The sequence below is a fragment of the Hemicordylus capensis genome, chromosome 5, assembly GCF_027244095.1.
Source record: "Hemicordylus capensis ecotype Gifberg chromosome 5, rHemCap1.1.pri, whole genome shotgun sequence".
Classification (NCBI taxonomy): domain Eukaryota; kingdom Metazoa; phylum Chordata; class Lepidosauria; order Squamata; family Cordylidae; genus Hemicordylus; species Hemicordylus capensis.
This window is the reverse complement of record NC_069661.1, coordinates 6,042,125-6,063,488: the sequence shown is the minus strand read 5'-3', so window position 1 is coordinate 6,063,488 and position 21,364 is coordinate 6,042,125. Positions and strand designations below refer to the sequence as shown.

Here is a 21,364-nt window from a genome sequence, read left to right as displayed (position 1 = left end):
CATCTAAAGGACGCTCTCCTCTCCTGCCATTCAACTGCTATCCCACAGTTCATGAATGCCTCCCAACCATGTGCCAGTTTCCAAACATAAACTGTCTTCCTGCCCTCCATCACTACCTTCACTAAGGGCATCCTGTACCTAACCCACACTCCCCACCCCCCACCATCACCATGAAAAAAGAGTTCTCCCAAATACTTCCCCACCAACTTTCAGGAAATGGCAAAATCTCTCCCATTTCAGAGCTGTTAACAGACCTAGCAACAGTTGCCACATCCCAAGACAATGGACGAAAGGCCTTCAAGGTCCCGTTTCCTACCAACAGGCTAAAACTCTAAGTAGAAAATGAGGCAGGAGAAGCACAAGGCAACGTGACTTAAGCTTATCTCACCGTAGCATTTCATTCACAGCCAGATTTAATCAGGAGATGAAATAGATGGGAAATTAAACCGAATAGTGTTTAGTTATTATCGGATTCAAATATCCTGCAAAATCAGCAATACTTGCCAGCCAGGGTACGTCAAATAGCGCTCAGTCAGCATCCTTTGGCTTGAAAAACTGTTTTCAGAGAGAATTAGTTCAATGTCTTCATTCCTAGCAGGAGAGAGATGGAGGCTTCAATTGCAGAAAACAAAAGGGTCCTCTTTAAGTGTCCTTTCAGATTGCCCAAGACCACCTGCAGCTCTCACGGTCACACGTGGATGGAAGTGCATGATTAAGCCTTCTCTCCACTGCTCCAGGCGACTCAGTTCTGGGCTGCTGTGAGTACTTTGTGGCCTGCAGTTTTAACATTGTGGCAGGTGTCTTTGGGCTCCTAGTTCTCCAAGGGCCAGTTCGGGTGATACCGTCCCCACCTATCGCTATTAGTCTTGATGGCTATAAACTACCTCCAGGCTCAAAGGCAGGATGCCTCTGAATACCAGTTGCAGGGGAGCAACAGCAGGAGAGAGGGCATGCCCTCAACTCGTTCCAGTGGGCTTCCCAGAGGCATTGGATGGGCCACTATGGGGGGAAAGAATGCTGGACTAGATAAGCCTTGGGGGCCTGTTCCAGCAGGGCTGAAATGTTCTTAATGAAGGTGGCGATGCAACATGCCAGTTGTGCTGTCTTCCACAGGTGTCCCAAGCCCAGCTGGCACATCCTTTTAGTGTGTGGAGGACCGTTCATCCAAATGAAATCTTTCAACAAGCATCTGGAGTGTGTACAGAGCAGCCATGCCGACGAACAGCCCCCAACCCATGTGATGAAGGGACATGCCAGAAGGGCACTGGGACATCAATAGGTCACCATGAGCTTGCTCTTGGAATGTCCTTTTGCTAATCATGTGGGCAGGGATGGTATTGCTTGGACCAGCCCCTAATTTGGAGGCAACACACTCTCCAAAGCCCAAGAACAGTTTCTTCTTCAAAACATTTCAAGCCTAACATGCCCTCAGTCCTGAAAGGAGAGAGTATTTGTAGCTTCCAGCCAATTAAATGTATGAGAGCAGTGAAAAACCTGTAGTGAATTTCAGTCTCAGAACATCTGTTTGGAAAAGAGGAACTGACAGCATGGAAAATGTCAACACAACAGCTGAGGTTTCTCAGAAGCAAAATGGCAGCCAAAACAATGGATACGGAATTTCTCACATTTTTAATTCCTGTGTGAAACACCAATAGGTCTCAGTTCCCCACCCCCACGCCCCAACTTCAAACAAAGTTGTCCATGTTGCCACAAAACATCAATATTACCTAGTCACCACCCCACTTTCTGCCAGAATAAATGAAACCGCAGGGTTCGCTGCCCGAATAAGGTGCTGGAGATGGACAAGGAGCGGGTTCCTCTGCTCAGTGTGACTGGTGAAGACCACGTTGCTCACCAAACCTGCATGAGAAAGGCGAAAAACCATTTAAAGTCAAATATTCACTGGGGATTGATTAGGCTTCCTTGGAATCAAGAGGTTTTCAAAGTGCAATGTAGGCCCTTCCACAGGAGGGCGAAAGATGGGCATTAGATGAGCTGAAGCTCTCTCTGGCTGACTTCCCCAGTCCTTTGTGTACACCTTGGTTAGGTCAAAAGGCAGTGATGTTACACCTTTCTTACCCCACTAGAAAATCAAAGCATAGAGGGCAGTCGTGTCTCCCCAGCTCTTCTGTTAACTGTTATTGTTGTAGGGCATTTCTGCAGCTACCATTTTTAGCCTGCTTTCGGAGGGGAGGAAGGCATATCAGATTACCATGTCTCTCTCCAGATGTTCCCTTCCAAGAACTTTTGCATTTACAGTCTGATACCAATCAATTCATACATAGCACACGACAGGAGGTCCAAGGGGACACTGAGTGGTGGGTTTTTTGGTTTTTTTTCTTGTATGCCATGTTTCAAGATGGTGGCCAAAGCACTTTGTAACTCTTGTGTTGACAAACCAAATTCATAACACATGGGAGGGGGCCTAGATAAGAGTAATGTTAGAAGGCGGCAGGTTTGGCGTGGGGAGGGCTGGCTTGAAGTAGGCAGGGTGGCTATGGGGAGGGGAGTTGGGGATGCTGCGAGGGCAATTATTGTAAATCATATCATGTCTTTCAATAAAAATTACTCACACACACACACAAAAAAAAGCAAAAAGGAGGTTCCATTAATTCTATTTAGAACTATTTGATTTCTTTTTTTGCTCCCACTTGGGGACAACTTCTGCTTTAAGATCTTAACCTTAAAAAAAAACAAAACTTTAAAAACACTTTTAAAAGTGGAGGGGAGTCAGCAGACAGGCTTAGGGCCAGTCCTACACTGCCTGCCCCAACCCAGGTTAGAGTGTTGGACTAAGACCGAAGAGACCAGATTTCAAATCTCCATTTAGTCATGCAACTCACTGGGTGACTCTGGGCCAGTCACCTATTCCTCAGCCTCATCTACTTCACAGGGTTGTTGTGAGGATATACATAACCATGTACACTACTCTGGGCTCTCTGGAGGAAGAGCACGATATAAATGTAAAAGTAATACTACTACTACCAAAATCTACCCAAGCCTTGTGGTCTTCAGAGTCCCACCCCCTGAGACTAGACAGGTGGCTCTCTGAGTCATGGTGCTCTAGATCTATGGAACGCCCTTCCCAAAGGCAGAGACTGATTTGCACAGACATTCCAAAAACACCGATAGCCTTTTTTAGTCCAGCTGGTTTTATTGACTCACTGATGTTGCGATCTCTTTTATTGCACTGATGTTGCATTTTACTGCATGTTATTTTTAAAGTTGTGTACTACCCTGGGAAAAGTTGAAGGAAAGAGAAGAAGAGGACGACCAGCAGCAAGGTGGATGGACTCAATCACGACAACAATGAATGCATCACTGCGAGACCTTAAAGGCCAAATTGAAGACAGATCACCTTGGAGAGAATCTATCTATGTGCTCGCTAAGAGTCGACACCAACTTGACGGCACTTAATCAATCACTCCCTCCCTCCTCTGGGAGCTTATGATGAAGGGTGGCTAACATATGCAATAAATACATCCTTAAGAAGACTGGAAGCAACAATACCCATTCAAAAATGGTTCGTTGCTAGAGGGGTGGGGGAATCAAAACCAAACACTCTCAAGTTAGTATTTCCTACCTTAAAAAAAAAAGTGTCATAACTTTACAATGGCAATTATGGGTGGTAGGTTTTTTTTAATCAGGGCTGGACTTGCATGCATAAATGTAGGAGGTGAGCTTGGCTAATAGTATGATGAAATTCTCTATGCAACACAAAACTTCTTTTGATGGCCCTGTAGTCTCCTCAAAACTTCCATTAAAGGGATGCCATGGTCTGATTTACATGCCCATAAAAATCACTACATGAGAATAATTGCTTTGAGACAGTTACTCGGAGAACATTCTGTTCTCTATGGCAGTCTCCGAATTAAACTAGGAAGTTTGCAAGTTGTCTCTCAAGTTGAGTGGTAAACACTGGACTATTGAACGGGGCTCAACTTCTCTTTGGAAAAACACAACATTTGGTCTCCCCAGTCCTAGTCCAACACTCTAACCATTACACCACACTGGCTCTCAAGGGGAATATCCTACAGCAGATAGCGCTTGCATGTAGTCACCCACCCAAATGCAAACCAAGGCTAGCCCTGCTTAGCAAAGAGGACAAGCCATGCAAGATAGCCATGCTTCTTCTGCTCTGCCCATTCATAGCTGGGAGGTGCACCTAATCAGCCATTTGGACGCTTTGATGAGCTTCATCTCTCTTGTCACCCAACAGAAACATATTTAGTTCTGCTGCCAACCAGCTGGGGTAGTTTTCCCTTTTGTGGCACCATTTTAAAAATCCATGGCTCTGCGACACAGTTGGCTTGTGAGGAGTTGCTCTCCATTCAAGTTTCTAGTGGCTGCCCCACTACGCACTATACCTCAAATCAGCCACACCACCATTTTAATGTGACACTCTCAAAGTTTTCCTTTAAGATCTCTCAGATTTCCTTCTCTGGCTTTTCTCCATTGCCAAGATGTGCATCTAGAATAGTGGCAGGCAATCCTGGCTCACCAACTGCTGAACTGCAACTCCCATAATCCCCAGTCACATGGCTGGGGATCATGGGAGCTGTAGTTCAACACCTGGAGAGCCACGACTTTCCACACCTGATTTAGAGGATACCATATCACTGCACAAGTGGCCTTTTCCATGCAGAAAAATCTTGATTCCTGCAACTGCTGTGCAAAGTGGGGTAGCTGACAGACTGCAACTTGCTTCCATTAGAGGAGTGCAATTCCTGAACTTGGAGAGTGCATTTAACCAAGTTAAAATGAAACACATGTCAACATCTTGCCCCTTTTTAAGATGGAGAGGATGCTTGGTCCTCTCTCTTCCTTGGATCTCCATGAGAGGGCATGGAAGGGACCAGGAGGGAAGGGACTGATTAACTTCTCATTTAAATTTGTAGGGATTTAGCCTAGGTGTTTTAGACAGCCTTGTATTAGCATATTTAGTAATTGGTTTTATGCTGCAACCCACAGAGCTGGAGACAACTATATCAAGAACAATTTCCTACCATTCACAGACCTGTCAAGTTTTAACTGCCATATTATTGGCTAGCAACGTACCGCATACCACCATCTCTACAGGTCTTATCATTTCATTCATTCAGGAAAGTTTTAAGAGTATTTACCTTGCGAGCACTGGTCCAGGAACTTGGGGAAAAGAAACCTACCAAAAACAAAGAACACACATGTACACACTTACTATTAAGAAACCAAGGAAGGCAGGCAGATGTTACTACTTGGTTTTGGGGGATGGGGGAGGGAGGCAGTGGTGGCTTGAAGGACCAAGGTAGGTCTGTGCTCACCTCAAACCTGCTCACAAGTCTTGGAAGTGAAGCACTTGCTTTTTCGAGGGCCTGTGATCAAATGCTCACAAAACCTTTAACTCCAGCATCAACTGTGTGATGGGGAGGAGGAACACAGAGCCACTAAGAAGCTGGCCGATGGCTGCTTTCACCTCACGCACACCACTGCCGGTCAGTCTATTGTCCATTCTTTTTAGGAACCCATCCAGCTTTTTTGCCAAGGTCAGCAGCTTGGGAGGGGCAACTCCGAACACCTTCACAAAGCCCTTGCATCGTGCTATTTAAAGCACCTGGCATTTGGCTCGGTGTCAACGACTGCTGATAGTCTAGGAGTTGGACTGCAGAGTTTCCTTTCCTGTCCTCCAGCCACACAATCTGGGGCTGCCTGCCAAGAAGCTTATCATCTTTAATCTGGAGAGCTTTCACTTCAGAGATGACTAAGAGCAGACCTATTAATAATCCAGGTTTCTCCTTGCTAATCTATGCCAAACCTTTCCGACTGAAATCCAGAAAAACCTTGCACTGTTTGGCTTCCCTGGTAGGAACTGGACTTCAATGTGAGTGAAGAGAATCCGTCTTCCCAAAGCATGACAACATGAACATATATGGAGCACAAGCTCCAACGCGGTAGAGGCAGAGCCTGGAATGTGTACCTGTGTTCCATGTAGCAACTAAGTGGTTCTACGCAAGTAGAGACCGCTCCAATGACAAAGGAGGCCTTCACGTCAGCATCGGGGTGAGTCTGAAGGGCCTGCACAACATCAATCACATCGGTATATCTGCAGAGAGAACAAAGCAAAGACTTGTGAGGTGACAGGGTGTTACTAAAATGACAATGCTGCCAGCTGATCACATGTGTGTGGTAAGTTGCAATTCCAAGAGAGCGCTGGCTGTCCCATTCCCTGGGCAGAAAAATGTGGCACTGCTCTAGCATTTTGTGCAGCGGGGGGGGGGGGGGGGACTTCAGGTCATATAGCTGCACAAGGAGGAACACTTCATAAAAAACAGTGATCTTTCTTGCTTCAAGACTCTGTTTAAGTGATATCCAACCGCCAAGGTGATGGGGCAGAGCCATCCCATTGGCCTGAAATGGGGGGGAGGGATGAGACGGGAGCAGGGATTCTCAGCGTTGGGTCCCCAGACGTTTGTGGACTTCAGCTCCCATAATCCCCAGCCCCAGTGGCCTTTGGTTGGGGATTATTTATTTATTTATTTATTTATTTATTTATTTAACACATTTCTATACCGCCCTAACCCAAGGTCTCAGGGCGGTTCACAACAACAAATACTAAAAACAATTTAAAACAAATAATAAACAATCAAAAGTTTAAAAATTTAAAAGTTAAAAAGTTAAAAAGCTAAAAAGTTAAAAAGCTTAGATAAAAAGATGAGTCTTTAAATCCCTTTTAAAAGCCACTAGAGATGGGGAGACTCTTATTCTCACGGGAAGTGCGTTCCAAAGTCTCGGGGCGACAACAGAGAAGGCCCATCCCTGGGTGGCCACCAAACGACATGAAGGTAGCCACAGACGAGCCTCCCCTGATGAACGTAGTGGACGATGGGGATCATGCAGAAGAAGACGCTCTCTTAAATACCGTGGGCCTAAGCTGTTTAGGGCTTTATAGGTTATAACCAGCACTTTGTATTTTGCCCGGAAACCTATCGGCAGCCAGTGCAACTCCCGTAATATAGGAGTAATATGGTCTCTTCGAGATGACCCGGAGACCAACCTGGCCGCCGCATTTTGTACTAATTGTAGTTTCCGGACTATGTACAAAGGCAGCCCCACATAGAGCGCATTGCAGTAATCAAGTCTGGAGGGGACCAGCAAGTGTACTACTGGTTTTGAGATCATGAACTTCAAGAAACGGACGCAGCTGGCATATCAACCGAAGCTGATAGAAAGCGCTTCTGGCCACTGCCTCAACCTGGGAAACCAGGGAGAGGTGTGGATCCAGAAGCACTCCCAGACTGCGTACCTGTTCCTTCTGAGGAAGTGTGACCCCATCTAGAACAGGTAGATCAATATCGCTTCCCGAGTGATGACCGCGCACAATAATTACCTCCGTCTTGTCTGGATTCAGTCTCAGTTTGTTATCCCTCATCCATCCCATTACTGCTTCCAAGCAGGCATTCAGGGAGGATATGCCTTCTCCTGATGATGTTGACATGGAGAAATAGATTTGGGTGTCATCAGCATACTGAACACCCAGCACCAAATCTCCGGATGATCTCTCCCAACGGTTTCATGTAGATATTAAAGAGCATTGGAGACAATATGGAGCCCTGAGGGACTCCATATAAAAGCTCAGATTTTGAAGAGCAACAGTCTCCAAGCGACACCATCTGGAATCTGCCAGAAAGGTAGGAGCGGAACCACTGCAAAGCAGTGCCTCCCACCCCCAACACTCTCAGACATTCCAGAAGGATACTATGGTCGATAGTATCGAAAGCCGCCGAGAGATCCAAAAGGACCAACAGAGTCACACTTCCTCTGTCCATTCCCAATTGGAGATCATCCATCAGGCTGACCAAGGCAGTCTCCACCCCATAGCCCACCCGAAAACCAGTTTGAGATGGGTCTAGATAATCAGTTTCCTCAAAGACCGCCTGGAGCTGGGAGGCCACCACCCTCTCAATCACCTTGCCCAACCATGGGAGGTTGGAGATAGGCCTGTAGCTATTAAGCTATGAGGGGTCCAAGGCAGGCTTCTTAAGAATAGGTCTAATAATTGCCTCCTTTAAACAAGGAGGCATCCTGCCCTCCCTCAGAGAGGCATTTATAATTGCCACCAGGCTCTCCACAACAACCCCCTTGCCAGATAGTATAAGCCATGTCGGGCAAGGATCAAGCAGACAGGTGGTAGAACGTACCGTTCCGAGCAGCTTGTCCACATCCTCAGGAGTCACAAACTGAAATTGATCCAGTCTAACCACACAAGAGGAGTTGCTGGATACCTCTGCATCTGACACTGCGATAACTGTGGAGTCTAAATCGACCCGAATATGAGAGACTTTGTCCACAAAAAACTCATTAAAAGCATCACAGCGGGCAACTGATTATGGGAGTTGAAGTCCAACAACATCTGGGGGCCCAATGTTGAGAATCCATGGTCTGGAGCATCCTTAGGTAATGAAGCAGAGGCTGAACAGGACAGCCCTTAATATGTATTCTGTAGCCATGGCATTCTGCCCCAAGGAACACTCTTCCAGAAGGTCCACAGTCAAAACACAGAGGTGGTTGGGAGACTGACATGCAAATACTGGGAGAGGGATGACAGAAGACCATGTCAGGAGGCACTGTGTGTGCTCCAAGACATTGTTGAAGACGGCCTTGAAGAGGGAACAAAAGGTTGTTAGGGGAAAGTAGGAAGACAGAAGGATAAGGAATGCAGACAAGAAGGGAGGTGTGATCAGCCTCCCCTCCCTCTAAAGAGTTAACAGGGAGTGAACCCTTGTCTCGGCTGGTAAACTCCAGGGCAGCCAATCAGTACACCAGGTGGGTGGGACCTAGAGAGCAGTTGCTGGGAATTCTGGGAACAAGAAGGGAGGGCTTTGTTGGAGAGAAGCAGGTGCAGAAAGGCTTAGTGAGGGGCAACAGAGTTTTGCTCCCTCATGGTCGAAGCCAGCATGGAGGTTTCTCTCATGGAATCACTCTGTAGATCCTTGAAAGAAAGGATTGCAGGATGCTTGATTCTCATCAGAAATTGGGTGAGTTCAAGGAAAAGGGACTTCAGCATAGGGAATGGTTTTTATTGTCAGACTAGGCGTTAGGAACTTATATTTCTTTGTATGCGTGTTTTGCATATTCCTGATACTGTTCTATTATAGTTTACCTGCAAGCCTATGCTCAACCCAACTAGGGCATTGCAAAAGATTCTATAAACATTTAAGCGTGCCTAAGACAACCTATTTTTCTAACCTACTAAGTATTTTTGAGTGTATCTAAGAAAGCTAGAAGCCTCAGATGGAAGCAGTCTGTAGGAATTGAATAAAACTGTTTTTCTGTTCTTTTTACAAGCCTCTCAGAGTTGGTTTTTAACTCAGGAAAAAAGTGGGGAGCGGAAGGGGGATTTCTCGGGTGCAAAAGCGTCCTCAGACACTCAGCAGCTATCAGTTTTCTCATCACGTGTAAGCCTACATGTGAATGGTTTTTGTATTTATCCAACAGCAAAATAAAGAGAGTTTCCCTTGCAATCTCTGTTGATAAGAGGGGTGGTGGCGGTGGCAACATTTTAATTCTACTGGAAATATAGATTAGTTTTAGGAGAAACCTAGCCAGGCAGCTCACCAGGAATGATTCAGCAGTTTCCCCCCTTCACATGAGCTGCTCTGAGACAAAGGCTGTAATCTGTTACAGGATGACATTTGGTTAATATTAGGAGGAGAGCAAACTTGAAACGGCACCTGAGCTGCAGAACTACTTGTAAGTTATTCTAAGAGAAGCTTAGAAATATTTGAATGATGTGGCAAGTGCCAAGAGAGAGGGTGGCAGGGGAGAGGGAGGAGATAATGAATATGAATCTCTCCATTCCTACCAAGAATATTTATCACTTTTTGATGAAAAAGTTCTCAAAGCAATTGATAATACTGAAGACAGGTCTATCAATGGCTACTAGTCTGGTGGCTATAGGCTATCTCCAACCTCAGAGGTAAGATGCCTCTGAATCCAAGTTGCAGGGGAGAAACAGCAGGAGAGGGGGCACGCCCTCAGCTCTTGCCTGTGGGCTTCTCAGAGGCATCTAGTGGCCCACTGTGTGAAATAGGATGCTGGACTAGATGGGCCTTGGGCCTGATCCAGCAGGGCTGTTCTTATATTCAATTCTCCTGCACAGAATTCATCATCTTTCAATAAAACTGACCGCTGGCAGTAGGTTCAGAAGTGACAAAAAGAATGAATTCACTACCCAGTACATAATTAAGTACCACAAGATGAAGTAATGGCCACTATGCTCAGATGACTTTAAAAAAGGGATCAGACAAATTTAGAGAGGAACGACCAACCCACAGCTTTCCCCCACAACAGCTAAAAGGAACTTCTAGTTCCAGAGGCTGCAATGCCCACTAGAAAAGATGCTGTGCTGGAATGACAATGCATGTATGCTGCACAGCAATGATGAAGGACAGAAGGCCATGCAGCAGTGAGGATTCCTGGTTTCCAGTGTGTTCCTCTCATCCTCAGACCGCTGAAAGTTGCTATTTTAGCTGCTACAGACAGTTCCCTCAAGAGGACATTTAGCATTTAAAAGTGACAGGTGGCAAAGTATATTTGCATTGGCTTCTTAAATTTTTTAAAATGGAAGTGCCTCAAGATATTATTTAAAACTTCCACGCTTGATCTTCGACAAAACAACACTTCCTTTGGAGAAGGATTTCATGGTACTCCACCCAAAACATGCAATGCCCGCCCGAGCCTTTTCTGTATTGTGTTACCCATTCCGATAAAATACAATGGTCTGGGCGTGCCTTTAGGCATGAAGGAAGAAGCCAGAGAGCGTTTTATTTGGTGCCTTGGGGCCACTTGCAACATTTTTTTCCTTAATTCTAAACACATTAAAAGTCTGTGACCTAAATTGGATATGCATTTTAAGGCTGTTTTAAAAAACCTTTCCCCTAACATAAGGGGAAAATATGGTTGACTTGGGAGATGGGGAGAAGGCTGGAATACAAGTTTTAATGATAAGCATCTAACCATTCTCAAGTGATACCCACAGGCCCTTTAGGATACTGATTTTATAATCGAACACCAAGAGGCCTTTTAAGGCTCTTGTGGTCCAAATCTGGGTTACTATGTGGTGGAGATGACAGACTCCAACAACAAAATGTAGTCATTCTCACCACCTTATTTATCAAACTTGACAGAGCTAAGCCTTAGAAAAACCCTTTCACTGGCTAGATTCAATATTTCACCATCTGCTGTGTTGACAGGCCATGTGGTCATAATTTCTCTTGCAGCCTGCCTGCGTCCATGTGGGTCTGGGTAAGTGGGAGATTAGCTCCATTTGTTTCTTTCTTGTCATTTCGACAATGGTTTATTATGTGGTGTGTTTATTCAGTCCTTATTTATTGTTCAATTTTATTTATTGTTCAATTTTTATACCACCTTTCATAATGCATCTCAAGGTGGTTTACAAAGTTTAAAAATACAACAAAAGTATGTAAAAGTTGAATTTAAAATCTTAAAATCAATTCAACATTAAAACCATAAAACACCAAGAAACAATTGAAAAGAAACTATCACAAGAAAGCTGAGCAAACGGAAGCCCCGAGGCAAAAGCCCGAATAAAGAAAGAAGTATTGGGTTGTTTTGAAAGCAGCCACAGCTGTCACAGAGCGATTCCTGGGAGATCTTTGGGGTTCTATGAAATTTTTTATTCATCAATAAAAAGCAAAGATACAAGCAAAGTCACCAACTTCTTAGTTGCTGTCATCAAAGTACATGCCATGCTGAGACTATCTGTCTAGGTGTTTGGAATCATTCTGAGTCAATGTTTTTGTTTTTGAGAGTCCCATGAATTTTTTTTTAATGCCATTGTTTTAACTACTAAATTTCTGAATCAAATATATTTGTTACGCTATGGCACAGCGGGGAAATAACTTGCCTAGGGAGCAAGAGGTTGCTGGTTTGAATCCACGCTGGTGAAATTCCTATATTGGGCAGCAGTGATCTAGGAAGATGCTGAAAGGCATCATTTCATACTGTGTGGGAGATGGCAACGGTAAACCCCTCCTGTATTCTACCAAAGACAACCACAAGGCTCTGTGGTCGCCAGGAGCCAACACTGACTCGACGGCACAACAACAACGCTAAACAAATAGACTGAACAAACAACAAAGTGTGTTAAAACATCTGCATAAAAGCAGCCAATAGCTTGCAGGCAAATTTATCTTCTATTTGTGAAAAATTAAAATTTATCTTCTATTACTGAAATTTGTAGCAGCAGCTCACACACATCTTGTGGAATAAGTATCTTACCCCTGCAGAACCACCAGTAACCTCATTTTCTTCTTGTTGTAAGTTGAAAGACGGGCACTACGGTTGTGCTGAGAGTCAAGAACACTAGTCAGGTATTTCTGGAAGTGGGCTGCGCTGAAACATTCAGGGCTATCCATAGTCTGGCGATAAACAAGCCACCTAAAACACACACCATGAAGAGAAGCAAGTCAGGCTACTGTTTCCTTTAAATCAGTATTGTCTGCAGCATTCTTTCTCTGTCTGTCTAAATCAGGAGCACGGAAAAAGAAAAAACCCTCCCTCCAAACAGTCCTTTGGTAAAAGTGAGACTTGTTTTTCTCCCTATGTTGAAAAACTGAAACAGACAGTTGTGTAGAGAAGACTGTGCCACCAGTGGGATGTCATGAGAACTGGCCGCCATGGAAAAGAATGGAAGGGCAACCATTACAGGTGGAAACAAGTCTGAGCACTAGATGTCACACAGAAGAGGTACCAACAAGGCACCCAACCCAGCCTTTCTTCACAACAACCAAATGTCGCTGCCTCCTGTACAGTGTTCCCTGTGACAGGGATTCCCAGATGCCGTTAACTGCAACTTCCACCATCCCCATCCAAAAGCCACTGAAGCTGGGGATGGTGGGAGCTGTAGCCGGCACAACCTGGGGACCCTAGTTACAGGGAACATGGGTCCTGTGTCGAGTAGGGAGAAACCACCAAGCAACTGACCTTCCGTATTCTTTGTTAAATGTGACCAGGAAAGAACTAAGATCACTTGAGCGACATCCCGGAAGGCCTGTTAAGATAGTGATCACCACCTTGAATGAGAAAAAAAAGAGTCATATTATATTATATTTATTTATTTACTTACTTACACACAGTCAGACAGGTGTTATTGACTGGTTTGTTTTATCCAGACATCGAGTCCTTCCGAAGGACCTGGGATGGCTGAATTTTATTGTCCATTGTTATAGGTATCATCGCAGAATATAGGCTGTTCCCAGTAAAGCTGCTTTTTGTAATTGTCTGATGGTGATTTCTGTGGCCCCTATGGTGTTGAGGTGCTCTTCAAGTTGTTTTGGAATTGCACCTAGGGTGCTAATGACCACTGGGATTATTTTGGTCTTTTTCTGCCACAGCCTTTCCATTTCAATTTGTAGTCAGATAGGTGTTTATTATTGTTTGTTAACACAGTCAGACAGGTGTTATTGACTGGTTTGTTTTATCCAGACATCGAGCCCTTCCCAAGGACCTGGGATGGCTGAATGTTATTCTCAATGTTGCTGCTGTTATTATTCTTATTTCTACATTAATGGTTATTCTTTAAAGGAGATAGAAGTGTTGCACATGCAGCAGAAGCCTGGATCAAAAAGTTCACCAGAAACACCATATCCTACAGCCACGGCCCAGATGCATCAACGAGAAACCTCGACATACCACTCCCATTTCTGAACATTTTCAAGACGAACATTTTCAGGCCTATTATCAGGGTGACAAAGTCAATTTTAAAAAGGCAGCGAAGACAAACTACAATCTCCTGAAAATTGCGCAACCAAGTTGCCACCCTTTTCATACTAAACACATCATCTTTTTTTTAAAAAAAATGGAGAAAGGCTCCCACCAGCCTCACCTTATTATTTTCTGTCTGGTTATCAGGAATGCCGTCCGACTGCTGCAACAAGGTTGGCAGGTGGGTTCTCATCACTGGCTCACGGCTTACACTACCAACCACAAAGTGCGGCAGAAATCTGTGAAAGAACAAGACAAAAAGGCAAAGTAGCTTGCTGCTTCCTGGGGAACCTACTTTTTGGAGAGAGGTGGTCTCTGGTGGCCTGTACAACTAGCTTCACTCCCTTAATTGTGCTGTCTCCCCACCGGGAGGCTTGCCTGGGACCAGGCCAAGATCTTTTCCATTTGACCAAACTCTTCCCCCCACAACACACAGACCTCTGTGACTGAATTAGCTTCTGTTTCCTTTTCATGTTGCTATTGTTTTTTTCTCTTTTTTATTGTTTGTAATATAATAATTGGTATTGGTGATTTTGATATGAGCTGCTTTGGACACTGAAAGATGGGGAGGTTGGGGTAGAAATGCCTAAAAGCAGCAGCAACAACTAAATTATCTGACTGAGATGCCAAGAGGCTAACTTTCTGCAAGAGCAAAGCCTTACCGGTCCAGATCTGGGAGGCTTGTTGATATTCTGAGCTGGCTCCATCTTTCCCCAGCAGGATAGGACAAGACATTAAACAGTTTCTGCATGCTGGAATGTCTAGAACAGACACACACACACATACTTAAATGGCTCAGATTTAGGAAGGCTCTCTCCCTTCACAATCAACATTATTGCAAAAACACAGCCCTCCATTTCTCAAAAGTATTCCAAAGTCCACTGTCAACCCTAACCTCCAATGTGAGAATATGGACGCATGATCCAGAGGGAAGCTATCCTGCATAAGACTTGAAATGAACAGGAACTATTGTGCTCTTCTGTTCCTCCCATTTATTTCAATGGGGTTTGCACAGGAGATATTTTTCTTCTTACTACAGAACTCTCTCTCTCTTTGCATCCAACTTTCCCTATCACTTCTTTCCTCTTTCCAGCCCCAGTCCCAAACATGATCATGGCAATGTGGACATAACCCATCTTTGAAAAAGGCAGAACCCAGCTGTGGGCCACAATCCAACAATCCCAAGGCCGATGGCCCAGGATAGCCAAATTCAACCCTTTTCAGAGGCAGAAGCCACGGTCCGGACCTAAACTGTGAAACGAAGCCCACTGCAAGTTGCATTTGTTCTTGCAATCTGTTTTACATGGTTACTTTTTAGGGCTGGTTTTTGGTTTTACATTGGAGATTTGCATTTTTTTTGTTTTGAACTTTTCTTGCAAGCAATCTTTGATAGAAAGGTGAGGCGGAAAATTAATCTCCATCTCAACCCACCAGCTGAAGACCAGTGGCCCAGGGTAAGGCTGGAGAATCACAACCTTGTGGCAGCAAGCATGAACTGTCCCATTTGCTAATCAAGGTTTGCATTTGAATGGGAGACTACATGTGTGCACGCATTGCAAGGTATTCCCCTTAGGGGATGAGGCCATAGCTCAGTGGGGAAAGCATCTGCATGCTTGCATGCAAAAGCTTCCAAGTTCCCTCCCTGGCATCTCCAAGATAGGGCTGAGAGAGACAATACTGAGCTAGATGGACCAATGGTCTGACTTGGTAGAAGGCAGCTTCCTAATCTCTATTCAGCCTCAGTGATCTGTGTCAAAATGAAGCATTGGGCTGAACAGAACATTAAGGCAGGTCAAAACAGACTAGACTTTCAATTGTATGGAGTAGCTCAAGGTTAGTAGATTGCACACATCAAGCTCCTCGTCCCTTCATTGGTTCAGGGATTTCTGAGAAATGGAAGCCAAAACAGGTAGCAATGTGTCAATATAGAGTTTTGAATTCAAGTGGATTTTAGAAACTCCTGGTTGCCACCAATCCCACAAACATGCCTACAGGTTTTTTAGAGGTTTTTTCTGGACCTGACCAGGCTACAACTGTTAACTAAGCCTGAGTTACATTTATGTGAAATAACTGCACGTTGTTCTCATCTACCCCACGGCCATCTCCCTCCCATTCCTGCAGCTGTCTTCCTTGTGCTGTTGTCGAGACTTCAAGCTCCACAATGGAGGGATCTGTCCTCTTATTCTTTGCAAAGTATCACATAGATAGTTGATGAGACCCAAAGAGTAAATACTAAACATGCAGCTATTCATTATCGATGAGTTTGTTTCAGTGCTAAGTACAAAAACGGAATCCCACAGGACTCAAACTTCCACACAGTATTGCAGCATTGGGCCATTAGCTCACAATCGCTTCTGCTCTGTAGGCAGGCAATCATCCCGAGTAGGCTTTAACGTTATTCCAGAGTTCCCCCGCTGTTGCCAGGCAGAAAAAACCTAAGAAGAAGGAAACCCAAGTCACAGAATTTAATATTGCATTTAATGGCCTCTAATGGAGTTCCAAGGAAGCGTTTGTTTGATGATTACCCACAGGGTTCACAGGGTGTTACTTATTAAATTTTTAATTAAAAATCTTCAGTATGCAAGGCATTTTAAAATATTAAATGGTGCTTCCCAGAATAGCTAGGGCCTGATATCATCTCAGATAATAAATCCCAATACTGAGAGAGAAACCAAACACACTTGGCAGACTTTAAATGCTTTATTTAAACATTTCAGGAAAATGAACCATTTTTCACTTCAGTGTTAATGCAATTACGTTTCAAGCTCCCTCCAACCCATAATTAACAGTAGTTAAATCATCACTCTTGAGAACAGGATAACACGGCAGCACTGCTCACAGTCATGGGAATAGACTTCTTTCAGATGTGGTGGTTTGGATTGGGTTATCTGAGGGGTTCTCAAACTGGGGTCCCCAGATGTTGCTGGACTACAACTCCCATCATTCCCAGTCGCTATGGCTATGGCCATGGAGGCTGGAGATTATTCACTGAAGTGAAAAATGTGACACGCGGTTGGAGGCTGTATGCGAGAACAGCCTCTGGAACGAACATCTGGATAGGTCCCCTCTGGCAGCCACTTCTGGGAGCAGCGTTGCAAAGCAAGGGATGGAGGACTGCGGTGGCAGCAGCAACCGAGAGGGCTAGGAGCAGCTTGGGAAGGAAATATGGCATTGGTTTTCTTCCAAATTTATTTAGTATTCCAACCTATTTCTTGGCAGGGGTCCGCACCCTTGGGTCCCCAGATGCTCTTGGACTACAACTCCCATCATCCTCAGTCACCATGGCCAGCAACATCTGGGGACTCAAGGCTGGTGACCCGTGTTCTATCTACCTATCACATTTCTAAGAGAGCTCCAAACAGCTGTCTCTGGGCAGTTTACAATAACATAAAGCAGATTCAAACAAACATGTAAACCTTAAAACAATTTATATTTAAAATTTATGGCATCAAAGAGAGGAAGAAAAACTAGCAAAGGACAGAAGAGTGCTCAACACTCATTCATAACAGAGAAAACTGTGTTTCTACTCCAGGGAGGGAGGGAGTGTGAGAGAGAGAGAGAGAGAGAGAGAGAGAGAGAGAGAGTGTGTGTGTGTGTGTGTGTGTGTGTGTGTGTGTGTGTGTGTGTGAGAGAGAGAGAGAGAGAGAGAGAGAGAGAGAGAGAGAGAGAGATATCGATCATTATGGCACCTTAATTTGTTTCTGTGTCAAACATAGACTAAATGCAAAAGCGGGAAACTTTCCCTTGGAGAGAGCAAAAAGAAAAGATCACTTGTGTACATTACCTGGGAATAGAAAGCTTTATAAAGCTTTGACTTTGGGAAGAGTGCGACCATCAGAGTGTTGCTTGGGGTATGAAACTGGACAGGCAAGTGGGGCAGCAGGGAGCTCTTGTAGTCTATAAGGAGAGCGGCTACAACACTTGTGGAGTCCTGGGAAGCAGGGAAGGAGACAGGTCACATTTCTGAAGGGGAGAGAATGGGCCCCAGACTGCTTACCCAGGAGTCTCTATTTTATCTAAAAACTAACATTTTGGTTGGCCCCTCATGGAAGTGAGATGGCTCAATGGCAGAGCACATACCTTGCATGCAGAAGGTCCAAGTTTCAGGCTCTAGCATAGCAGTATCTCCAGGTAGGGCTGCAAAGATCCCAGAGCCTGAAGCCCTGGAGAACAGCTGCTGGTCAGTGTAGACAATGCTGAGCTAGATGGACCAGGGCCTGACTCCATAAAAGGCAACTTCATATGTGCAACATCCACAGCTTTTTGCATATATCCAGCCATTTCAAAAGGGCCTCAAAAAGCTATTGGTGCAGAAATACAACACCATCACTCCAGTTTAGAAACAGGATGTTAGTCTACCATTTGATCCTATGCAGAAGCAAATGACCAAAAATGGGATGGAGAAGGCAGATTTTGCGATATGCATTCAGAATGCATGCCAAGAAAAATAAAGTTGCATCCATTCAATAGCCACCACATTCTGGACTGGCTTCCTTCATTTATAACCCACCTTTTGGATGAGAGAACTCCAAAGCTAGTTCAGCCTTGGGACCAGGCACATCTGGGAAGCCCACAAGCGGAGGACAGTGCCCCCTCCCACTGAGGTTCCCTGGTATCCTCTGATCCTGATGGAAAGGTACAGATATCCCTTATCCTCCATGATGTCAACCCAAGCTGCTCTTGTGAGGGAAGGTTGGCCACCACTAACTCAGAGGAAGTTTCGTATATGCCTGTTATACAACTGCATATACCTTCTTTATGCCTGTGTATGGCTCATAAGGTGCGGCAGATAACTGGCCCCACTCTCTGAACCACTATTTTGCACCCGGCTCTGCTCTCCTCACCACTCTTTTGCACTGCCAGCTGGAAGACTTCAGGACTCAAGTGAAAAACCAAGTGGCTCCTGCAAGCCTAAAGTCTGGTCATGTCTGACATAAGCACACACTGGGTTCCACGCAGCCAAGCTGCAGGTGTGCTCCTGCCTCCTCTGCTTGTGTGAGGCTACTTCCAATTTAGACTGGAAAGAAACCAGGACTGGTCAGCTCAGATATCATAACCAATCCTAGTTTATTCCAGCCAGCTTCCTTGAAATACTTAAGGTATGAAAGCCCACTTCAAACCTTGCGTTCATTTCTAGGTTTATTTGGGGCAAGTTGGTTAGAATAAACTAAGACTGGCATGACATCTGGACCGGCTGATCTAGGTTTCTTTTCAACTTAATTTTGGAAGGAGAATTACTGGGAGGCTCACACGGGCAGGGGCAGGAGTGGCCACGTGCTCCAAGGTTTGGGGATGCTGCATGGGACCAGGAGCCCCTGGTGGCGCAGTGGTAAAACTGCCGCCCTGTAACCAGAAGGTTACAAGTTCGATCCTGACCAGGGGCTGAAGGTTGACTCTGCCTTCCATCCTTCCGAGGTCGGTAAAATGAGTACCCAGAATGTTGGGGGCAATATGCTAAATCATTGTAAACCGCTTAGAGAGCTCCGGCTATAGAGTGGTATATAAATGTAAGTGCTATTGCTATTAACCATAATTTCACAGGATGTCTGAGCCATCTCATTAAGGCAAATCGGGAATGAAGTGGACATGAAAGTGACATACATCTAGGTACTCCAAAATGAAATTGACAGGAAATTTCAGAGCTCTTTTTCCTTTGCAAACTACCCCAAGGCTTCAGAGCACCTGCTGCCCAAATGGAATTTGGGCACACAGCAACAGCAGCAGAAAGGTGCACCAACTTCAAGGACTGCCATTTCCACCACACCCCACTTTTCCAGGCTATCACCGGAAATCGTTACACGGCTGCTTACAAAATATGCAGGCTGGTGTCCTTTTTTGCCTAGAGATTAAAATGCTTATCTTTTCCTGTATATCTGTATTATTGCTGCGTTACAGATGTCCCCAACAATCGCCACCTTGCTCTCATTTAAGTTATTTTTAGCTCGCTGGCCTCACATCTTGCCAAGTCAGCGAAACAATATGAATTCTTTCAAGATTTTTGCTAGGCACAGAATACCTGGCAGCAGTTCAGAAGCAGCAGCCGGAGCCCCAGAAATAGCCACAGGCTTATGGAAGTTGGGTGTCTTGGAGTGGGACAATAGCAGGAAGGTCAGGGCCCAAACAGCTCGCCACACCACAAAGGGGCAGCAGGGCAGAGTAGGAATGCAAAGGGATGCTCGGGCTCTTTGGCTCTGGTGCTTTTTACGTTCAGCTGAAGCAAGCCCCTCCATTATGCATTGTTTTCCGTAGATAAATAAGGCACGGCTATAGAAAGCGTGCTAGCAGATTGTGAAGGACCGAAGCAATCCAAGACGCAAGGCAGGAGCACACACACGGCCTTTCCATGCTCAGGGGCTGCAGATTCAGGCTGCTTCATCTACGGGGCACAGGCTGAGCGATCACTGCCACTGCAGCCGCCACCACTGCCTCCCTTCTAGGGTATGAATTCCACCTGCACACTTTGACTCAGGATAAGCCCTTTCGTGCCAGCCATGATTAGTGTGGCTGCAGACAGCCTAGGCTCCCACTCAACCAGGACTCAAAGAAAGAAAGGGTGTTGGGGTGCTACTCACCAGCCCCCACATGGATGACAGCCAGAGCAGTCAGGCCTGAGGCCAGGCAGGGTGGGTTGCCAGTCCCTGGCCCACTGATGGTGCACAGCAGAGTGCGGAGCTGTCGTGGCAGCCCGAGGGGACAGAGGGACCCGAGACAGGCCCTGCCCAGTGAGCACACACGCCACAACGTGCTCGAGCCTCCTCCCCAGCAAGCGAGCAGTGGCAGCGGGGCGAACGGGACCCCACACAGGTGGGCAGCATTGGGTGGGAGCAAAGAACCACAGGCCCCCAAGAACAGGCCTGGAAAGGGTGGATTTGGATGGGGAGGAAGGGCAGCACCTCAAAAGCTGTAGGAGCTGCACAAGCACATTTAAGGGAGACTGTGCAGAGGAGCAGGAGCAGGAGGAGGAGAAAGGGCACTCAGTTCCTCCAGGAGAGAGGCTGAGTGGAGGCACCAGCCAGGCCGCAGGAGAATAACACAAACCCCTTCCCCAGTGCTCTGAAGTAGGGGTGTGCACGGAACCGCCAACTGCGCTCCAGCTCTGGGGTGGGGGGTAGCTTTAAGAGCGGCGGGAGGGTTTACTTACCCCTCCCTCCGCTTTCCCACTCTGGCGCCGTAATCTTAAGAGTAATTGGGGCGGCAGGATACCTCCCTGCTGCCCCTTCCCCGATGTTGCCGAAAAACCTCCCAGGAGTGCTTTGCGCATGCACACGTCACAGAGACATCGTGTGCGCACTTCACGTCTCTGTGACGTGCGCGCGCACAAAGCACTCCTGGGAGGTTTTTCGGCAACATCGGGGAAGGGGAGGCAGGGAGGTATCCTGCCGCCCCAATTACTCTTAAGATTACGGTGCCAGAGCGGGAAAGCGGAGGGAGGGGTAAGTAAACCCTCTCGCCGCTCTTAAAGCTACCCCCCACCCTGAACCGAACCACCCAGGTCCCGACCGGTCCGGAGGCTTTTTCAATGGCCTCCGGACCGGTCCGGGCCCATCCGTACTCTGAAGCACTGACCCAGGCTCCAGCTTATTGAGCGCAAAAGGTAAAGAGT

General features: G+C 45.9%; 1 protein-coding gene across 2 annotated transcripts in view; it reads right to left on the bottom strand.

Moving 5' to 3' along the window:
- The window catches only part of DNAAF9 (dynein axonemal assembly factor 9), a 110,590-nt gene that overhangs the window by 22,896 nt on the left and 66,330 nt on the right, over positions 1-21,364 (bottom strand). For both annotated transcript variants that reach the window (XM_053253607.1, XM_053253609.1), the window contains 10 exons: positions 17,546-17,692; positions 16,108-16,196; positions 14,424-14,522; positions 13,883-14,000; positions 12,982-13,070; positions 12,277-12,435; positions 5,954-6,079; positions 5,124-5,161; positions 1,728-1,860; positions 505-591 (listed from right to left, as the gene is read on the bottom strand). In XM_053253607.1, coding sequence (XP_053109582.1) covers positions 505-591; positions 1,728-1,860; positions 5,124-5,161; positions 5,954-6,079; positions 12,277-12,435; positions 12,982-13,070; positions 13,883-14,000; positions 14,424-14,522; positions 16,108-16,196; positions 17,546-17,692 — 1,085 coding nt within the window. The remainder of the gene's footprint in view (positions 1-504; positions 592-1,727; positions 1,861-5,123; positions 5,162-5,953; positions 6,080-12,276; positions 12,436-12,981; positions 13,071-13,882; positions 14,001-14,423; positions 14,523-16,107; positions 16,197-17,545; positions 17,693-21,364) is intronic.